Source organism: Geospiza fortis, unplaced genomic scaffold (assembly GCF_000277835.1).
Source record: "Geospiza fortis unplaced genomic scaffold, GeoFor_1.0 scaffold221, whole genome shotgun sequence".
NCBI classification, from domain to species: domain Eukaryota; kingdom Metazoa; phylum Chordata; class Aves; order Passeriformes; family Thraupidae; genus Geospiza; species Geospiza fortis.
Window position 1 is genome coordinate 2,728,114 of NW_005054395.1, and position 8,683 is coordinate 2,736,796.

At 50.2% G+C, this 8,683-nt stretch overlaps 1 protein-coding gene across 1 annotated transcript in view; it reads right to left on the bottom strand.

Moving 5' to 3' along the window:
• Positions 1-3,051: 3,051 nt before the first annotated feature.
• The window catches only part of CACNG5 (calcium voltage-gated channel auxiliary subunit gamma 5), a 12,666-nt gene continuing 7,034 nt past the window's right edge, over positions 3,052-8,683 (bottom strand). The window contains exons 2-6 of the mRNA XM_005425760.2: positions 7,528-7,794; positions 6,905-6,991; positions 5,877-6,017; positions 5,123-5,268; positions 3,052-4,741 (exon numbers count right to left, since the gene is read on the bottom strand). Of these exons, the coding sequence (XP_005425817.1) occupies positions 4,484-4,741; positions 5,123-5,268; positions 5,877-6,017; positions 6,905-6,991; positions 7,528-7,735 (840 nt within the window). The 5' untranslated portion in view covers positions 7,736-7,794 and the 3' untranslated portion in view covers positions 3,052-4,483. The remainder of the gene's footprint in view (positions 4,742-5,122; positions 5,269-5,876; positions 6,018-6,904; positions 6,992-7,527; positions 7,795-8,683) is intronic.

The window sequence follows — 8,683 nt, forward strand, 5'->3', positions numbered from 1 at the left end:
TGAATGTGAGAAGTACAGCAGAAAGACATAAACAATAGATTATCTGCTGCTGTGGAATGCAACAGGTCTGTCTGGATTGGCCCAACTTGCATGTTTATAATTAATGGCCAATCCAGAACTGAGATCTCTTGGACACAGTCCGAGAGAGCTGGTTTGTTATCATTCTTTACTTTTCTTAGCTTAGTTTAGCAGCTTCTGGAAACTCTCCTTCCTTTTTCTTTTTAGTATAGTATAGTACATGTATATATCATAAAATAATAAATCAAGCCTTCTGTAATGGAGTCAAGGATCTCGTCTCTTCCTTCACCCCAAAAATCCTCGTGACCACCGTCACACTGACCAACAGCTGCATGGACCTCCTGGGCAAGAGCAGCACCAGCTTGCCTCAAAACATCTGCCCAAATCTCATCTCATCTCACCCCAGCAGCAGCTTCAGCAGGGCTCTTGGGCTGCCTCCTTGCCTGGAGTGGGGGGTTACTGCCTCACAGGACCTCCTGCCTCACCTGAACCTTCCCACTGGCTCCTCGTGCCCACTGCCACCACACCTGCACTGGAGGGCAGGTCATCTACCCCAATTTGTGAATTTATATATTTAACCTTGGCTTTTTCACTGTGCAGGAAGGGGCTCTGGAGCCTCAAGGTGCTCCAGCAGCAACTAAAGGAGAACAAGGCCCAGCACAGCCTTGTTATTCCTGGATACTTCATTACTGCTCGTGATTGGTCTTTAATGAACCTCTTGCATGCACACCTTATGGTTCAGTGAGGGTTGTCAGGACACTACCAATGGGAAAATGGTTCCCACCAGGGCCCTGTCACCCCTGGGGCCAGGGGAGTGTTGTGGTGTAAAGGGGGAATGAGGAGAGTCCTGGGGATGCTGGCAGAGGAGCTTTTATATCCCAGAGATACAGGCTACACAATGCCTTTTTGGGCTTACAGAAAGGGGATTTGATTAAAAAACCCCAGACACAGAGGGGCAGGGTGGCTCCTGGGAGTTCCCTGAGATCTCAGAGCATCCACCTCCCTAGCCAGCCTCCCCTGAGATAGGGGTTTGCTCACCTCCCAAAGCCATTCCCTCAGTCAGCATCCATCCATCCATCCATCCATCCATCCATCCATCCATCCATCCATCCATCCATCCATCCATCCATCCATCCATCCCCAGGACACCCAGGCTATGGGATGGAGGTGTGTGTGTGTGTCTCTGCTGATGGCAAGGACAGAAAACCTTCACCTGCTGCAGCCTGAGCAGCATCTGGAGCAGGGAATGCACCTGGATCAGGCTTTATTTAACCCTTAATCCCAGTAACTCACTCTGCTGCTGTAGTTCAAGGAGCCACAGCCTTGTGCACAAACTCTGACACCAATTAGTCATTCATGCAAAACAAGATTTTTGTGTTTCTCAGTACAAACCATTTTCTGTGCAGTGTCAGACAGCAGTCACCTTCCCACGGGCCTGGGGGAGGCTTGGCTCATCCCATCGGGTGAATTTGAGGACTCATGGGGTAAAAGCTCTGATTTAATTGGCAGTTCACCCTCAAACTCCACTTTTTATTCATTGCAGTCAAAGCAACAGACACAGAACACAGTGAGAGGGCATCACTGAGGTGGGTGGGAGAGAGACTGCAGGAGGGGACTGAGTGCTGGTCCTCAAGAAGGGAGGATGCGGGGAAAAACCATGCCAGGTAACCAGAAGAGGTGATAAAATCATTAGTGGGTGTCCTAAGGGGGTGCTGCATGTACTTACTAAGCATTTCTTGCTTGGAGAACTGCAGCTTCAGGGTGGTTCTTGGGGCAGTGAGCCCGGCAGGGTGGCTGGGCTCACCCCAGCCCCTCACCCAGGCCAGGGCTCTGAGGATCCAAGGCTCTGGAAAAGTTTCTCCAGGGCACACAAAGGTGTGATAACTGCGCTGGGAGGCCCACAGCCACCCACAGCCTGAGCTGCTGCCACAGCAGGCACTTTGGGAGGGACAGAACAGCCCCCAGAGGCACAACCATTGCTGCCTGAGCTTTGCAAACACCACATTAGCCTCCCTAAAATATATGCATTTACTGAACCAACAGCAAACATTTATTTTACAGATTTTTTTTCTGTCAGTCCTGCACTTGTGCTCACTGGGTGAATGTGTGAACTCCCAGGCTCACAAATGCAGCCACATGATGAGAATCTCTCCAATGAATTAAAATAATTACTTTTCTAATTCGCCCCTAGACACTCTGCTAAACCTTCTGGGGCCTTGAGGAAGGCATGAAGTTCTTCTAATTTCTTCTACTTGTGTAGGCAAACATTTAAATGTATAAAATGAATAATTCTGTATTTAATCAGTGCAAAGGAAAATTCCACTTGGGGACAGGGACATCTCATGGTGCTGCACGGGATTAACCACAGGATGACTCCCCAGAGTGAGGAACGTGGCCATGGGAGAGCCCCTGTGGCTCTGGCCATCAGCAGTTTTGGTGATCCTGAACATCTCCCTCCCAAGGACTGAGAATATCAGCATCCATCAAGAGTTACATGCAAAGGCAACAGCCTGTGAGCCACCAAGAACCACCAGCATCAAGCCCAGCAAACCAGATCAGCCCCTGGGAAACTCAAAATGATTGCTTGTGAACTCCAGTGGTTTTTTGGAGCCAAATTCACACTGAGCATGGAGATCCTGATGGAAAACTGATGTTCTGTCAGGCTGGGGGCAGGTGAGGACCAGCAGGTTTGGTACTGGATGTGGGGCTGTGTTGTGCTTTAGTGCCTGAACCTTCCCAGCAGCCAACCTGTCACGTAGCTCTTAAAAACTGGGGCTAAGTGAGAGCACAAAAATGCTCAAGGGTCATACAGAAACTGAGGGTGAATAGCACTGTGTCTACAGAAATATGCCCTGATTTTAAAACTTTGCAAATTAGGAATCTACCCAGATACATATTAAATATGCATTACTTGCTTCTCTGGAGGAAGTGGAGAGGAGTAATCCTGTTCCAGAGCTGGCTGGATACACTCCTGCAGTGATGTCCTGTGGAATGGGTGCTGTGATGGATGCAAACAGTAGTGCTGCACCCTGCTTTGGAGGAGTTTATAAATAAAAATATTTAATAGCAATAAACAAATAATATTATTAAATAATAACAACCAACAGGTCCAACATTCATTACGCAGCGTGCTACAAATGAGGTTAAAACTGCATATATTCTATTTCTTTTAATTAACAGTAAGACAAAACAAGCTCAAATATACCAAGAATCCCCAGACTGTTTTTTTTTGCAGAATGGAAATTTTCAGAAAGGTTTAAAATAACAAGAACAGAAATAAAGTTTGGGCAAAGCTCTTTCTCCGGCAAGGTGACAAGCTGGGGCTTGCAGGAGGGATCACAGCCTTTTCCTTCCCTGCCCTTTGTTTTCCCTCAGTGGCAGTGGTGTTTTCCCCTGGCAGCTGGCTAAGGCCAAAATGCCAAAGCATCAAATGAAATTTTCAAACTTAAAACCTCAAAATAAATACATACACACACAAAAAAACCCAAAAAACAAACAAACAAAAAGCAGCAAAAATACCATTTTCTTGCCAAAATGTAAAATAAGCCAACTATTTTGGTGCAGTGGACTTGTACCAATGATCTCAGCAAAATCACTTTGCACCAGTTTGGGGTCTTGCCTTTCACTGAAGTAACTTCTTTCCTCTAAATCCTGCACCTGATGTTTCCCATGGGAAAGGTTTAGGTTGTTTCCCACTTGATGCTGTACTGAAATTCTCCCATTTATGCCTCAGGCCTCTTGTCTATAGGATGGCAGAGGAAATTTGGGTGCTGGAGCCATCCCTCCAGCCCAGCACCCCAGAGTGCCTCCAGTCTAACATGGGATATTTAAGCAACAGTTTCCAAGTGGCCAGAGAGGAACAAGCTGCTGGTGTCCATGGAAGGATGTCATGGAAGGATGGCTATTTCCCATTCCAGCCTGGCTGGAAGTGATATCCAGCAGTGAGAGATACCAACCACTAAGTGTTCAGTCAAGACAAAATTTATATTTTTCTAATGCTGGTTTTTTGGAAAGTTACACAAATCTTTTATGCCTGCTGGCATTCAGGCCAGTAAATATAGAATTCAATGATACAGTCGAATGCACAAACTTTATCAGCCTACCTACCTACACCAAAAAATACACCTTTTTTTCCCTTAGTTCTACTCTATTTTCTTTTTCCTGCTCTTGAGTCCAGCCCTGGATTCATCCCCCAGGCAGAACTGCTGTTTGCTCAGCGGGATGAGCTGAGAGAGGAGGACTTTGGAGAGATTCTTAGTTACGCGGGGAGGAATAAAACAACCCAAAAAAACAAAGAAAGGGAAACATCCCAATTCTCTAGGTTACACTATTGGTTATATAACCAATCTCTCTGGTTATATTTACGCTCCTATAAATAGAGAATTGGCCAGAAAAGAGCGGCCTAAAAAAACGACAAACGGAGCCGGGGCGCGGCGCCCAGCGGAGGGGCGCGGGGCCGGGGGGCTCAGCACGGGGACGAGGACATCTGGTCGTAGTCGGGGCACTTGAGCAGGGCTGGGTAGTTGCTGTTCATCTGCAGGGACGCCTCGCTGGAGATGTCCGAGGGGCTGCGGCCCCGCGCCCACGCGTCGGGGTGCAGGAACTGCCCCGAGTAGTCGGAGCAGTTGCTCAGGCGGGGCCGGTAGAAGCCGGGGTGGGGTCTGTAGAGGTCCTCGGCTGTGTAGCGCTTCATGAACAGGTACACGGACATCACCCCGGCGCTCTGCGGGACAGACAGACGGCCTGAGAACCTCCCCGCCCCCGGTGCGCCGCCACCCGCACGGGACAACACAGAAATCGCCTGGTTTGGGCTGCGCTGATGCTCAGAAGCACCTGAGCACTATCACCTCCCTGCCCATGGATCTGTGCAGTGAATAATGCAGCACAACCACATCTCTGCTTTTCACGCCTGGCACCAAACTGTGACCAAATGCCCCATCAGTGCTCCAGGTTGGGTTTGTCCCCCAACATGTCCCCTTCACACTATACATCACCCCCCTACCCTTCCAGCCCACCCTTAAACCCCTCTGAGCCCCCTTTTTGCCAACAGCCCCAGTCTGCCCACCCCTGGGAATAGGATACACTTGTTACAGGGTGTGGGTACCTCTGTGAGAAGGAATGAGATGGCAGAGAAGGCAAAGGACCACCCATATTTGTAATTGAAGAACGACTCCGAGTCCTTGGTCCTGTTGAGCATCTCATCATTAATGCTGGATATGTAGAGGACCAGCCCCACCACCAGTGACAGACCTGGGGAAGGACAGTGGGAAATGCTTCAGGGATGAAGCTGCTGAAGAAGCACCTTCCTGAAGGCCTGGCTTTGGGGGAAAGTAAAAAAAACTTGGGAGTGTGCTTGTAATAACTGGGGAAAGGAGCTGCCCTCCTGCTGCTCCAACCCAGGGAACTCCTCTCATTCCAGTCAAACATTCCCTGTTCAGAGAAATCTGTGAGCACTGGGAGGAGAGATCTGGCTCCAGTAGGAGCTGCTTCAAAGCTCAGCTGTCACAGCTATTTGTTTAGCACTTGCACAGCACCATGAATAAAACATTCACTTTCCTCATGTAGACACAGGCCAGCTGAGCAGTTTGAAGTTTCAGATCTCTCCTGCGACTGATGTTTCACAAGAAGCATCCTCTCCCCCAGCACCTGCTCCTGCATGGGTTGGGCAGCCTTTCCCCACATTTCCACAAAGTTCTGCATCCATCCCACGAGGTCTGATCAGGTTGTGGGATTGAGCTGGGAGTGATGAGTCCGACAAGGAGCCACCAGGGCAGGTTAGGAAAGCACCAGCAGCTACCAAAGCAAACGTGCTCCCTGCTCAAGGGCTGTCAGGAGAAAACCTGGCTTGCAGCACTCACCTGAGAGGATGAAGAAGATCCCCGAGACGAAGGCGAGGATGGTCCTGTGGGGCCGGATGTGGCCGATGTTGCTCAGGATGAAGCCGATGAACATGAAGAACAGGCTGACCAGGGGGAAGGGGGTGGCAGAGCGAATCATCTCTGTTGAGAGAGGAGCAGAGGAAAGTGGAAACAGGTTAATATTCCCTAAATAGTGTGAGAAATGTGCTTGGCTGTGTGAGAGGGCTCCAATCCTCCTGCTCAGAGACCATGTTGTGTCTGAGTTTCTCTCCTTGCTAATGAGCTGAGTAAAACATAGAATTGTGGAATCACAGAATGGTTTGGGTTGGAAGGGACCTTATGTTTCAGCTGTCTGCCACGGGCAGGAACAACTTCCACTATCCCAGGTTGCTCCAGGCTCCATCCAGCCTGGCCTTGAACATTTTCAGGGATGGAGCATCCATAGACTCTCTGGACAGCCTGTGCCAGTGTCCCACCTCCATGGTGGTGGCTCTGCTGATGTTTGCATTTCTGAGGGTCCCTGGGTGAAATGTTGCATAGGAAACCATCAGAACCTGCATTTTTCTCTAGCTTCACTGCAGAAGTGTTTTTAAAACCCTTCTATTTATTAATTCAGAGATGACTGCAGAATTCATCGTGAGAACTGGGACACTCCATCCTCAATTCATCCTGCTATATAATGTGTAAAATTGCAAGGGAATAAATACAGCTGCAAATTACGGAGAGGAGACTAAAAAGCCAAACACTTTGATAAACTTTAGTGCTGAATAGCCAGTGACAGGAAATTGTACAGCTTAGAGCCTCTGTGGCCAACCTGCCATTACAAAGGGACGTCCCCAAAAGCTTAGGAGCACTCTGGGCAATTCCCATAGTAGAAAACATAGTTGTATCATTGTGTGGCAGCACTGCCAAGGAACTCAGAGCTTCTCTGGCAAGGACACAAAGGGGATTTCTTGGGGAGGGTCCCTAGTGCTTGGGACTCGGTGATTTGCAGGATGTAAAGGGTGGAACGCCACCAAACCACTTACTCAGGACATTGATTGTGGATTCAGAGGTCAGCTGGATGTTCATGGGCATGACGTATTCGATGGTGAAGCACCGGCCACGCTCCTCACCTGTGGCAGATGTGGACAAAACTGTGAACTCTGGAGCCAGGGGGTTTAAAATCATCCCAGGGGCCATATCAGAGCTCCTCACTTCTCCCCTGACTTTTCCTAAGCAGCTGAAACTTTGTGACATTCAGGTTGGTCACTTTGAGATTCCCATTCCCTTGGGTTCTATTCAACTCTGTCCCTGCAGCCAAGTTGCTTCATCAAACTTGGCACAGGAGGAGGGAACGGTCCAGCTGACCTGAATCTGAATTTTGCAGGGATGAAATGGAAAGTTTTTAGCTGCTGCCCAAGGCATCATGGCTGCAGCTCTGGAACAGGGCAGGGGGTCTGGCAGCAGCAGACTTGCCTAAGCCTGTGTGCAAAGGCAGATTTATCCTTTGGGCTGTTAAAGTCAGGCATGAAGAGATGACATTGCTTGCCAAAGGTTGTGCCTGAGTTTGGAAGCAGGGATGGATGGAGCCTCCAAAAATCCCATTTTTCTTGGCCCTTTGCTGCCGGGTGGCACTGACAACAAACCAAGGGGATGTTTTTGACCCTACCTGCCAGAAAGCAGACCCTCCAGAGCCCGGAGTGCAGCGAGAGCTTGATCTCAGCTGTCTGGTTTTGGGGCTGGACGATGCCCTCCTCCAGGTAGAGCCAGTAGTCGGTGCTGACAGAGATGCCCAGGAGGCCGAGGCCGCAGACGGCGAACACGCTGCTGAGCAGGGTCAGCGCCTTCCTGCTGCAGGCGCTCATCGCCAACAGCATCGGAGGCACCGCGGGCAGGACGGGAGGAGCGCCCAGCACGGAGCCTCCAAAGCTCTGCCCTGGATTGAGAGGAGCCATTGGAACAATCACTGACACACCCAGAGCTTGAACCAAACCCCAGCGCCCTGCTGCCCTGCACCGCGCCGGGATGGGGAATAGCGCAGCATGGCTGGGATGGGGAACGGCACGGCATGGATGGGATGGGGAATGGCACGGCATGGACTGGATGTGGAATGGCACGGCATGGACTGGATGGAGAATGGCACGGCATGGACTGGATGGGGAATGGCACAGCATGGACGGAATGGGGAATGGCACGGCATGGATGGAATGGGGAATGGCACAGCACGGCCGGGACGGGGAATGGCACAGCACAGACTGGATGGCAAATGGCACGGCATGGATGGGATGGGAAATGGCACGGCATGGATGGGATGGGAAATGGCACAGCATGGATGGAATGGGGAATGGCATGGCTGTCCTGGATTGCCAAGCAAATTGTATTCTATTTGCCATCTGTGTGGCAGTTGTCTTCTGTTCAGTGGGCAGCTTTCCTTATCTCTTCTACAACCACTCCTCCCTCTGGGGAGACATCTACTGTCTCCCCAGACACCATTATCTGCTGATAACAGCTATTGAATGTCACTGCATGGCTGATAAGAACTACAGCATCCCACTGGGAGGAGCCAAGCATTCCTACCTGGATAGAATCTGGAGATTCTGGAACACCAGCACAGCTTCTGCACTGGATTTCCCAGAGGAACAGCTGCCTGTTCTCCAGATTCCACTGGATCTCCAGAGGCAGAGACTGCACCTTTCTGCAGGATCCCTGCTCCAGCAGAACCACCCCTGACGCTGCAGGAGGGCTGCAGCCACAATTCCAATGGGACTGCACCAGCACCCTGACCCACAGGGTGTCAGGGTGTGTTCTGACTCTGTCAGTGTTTT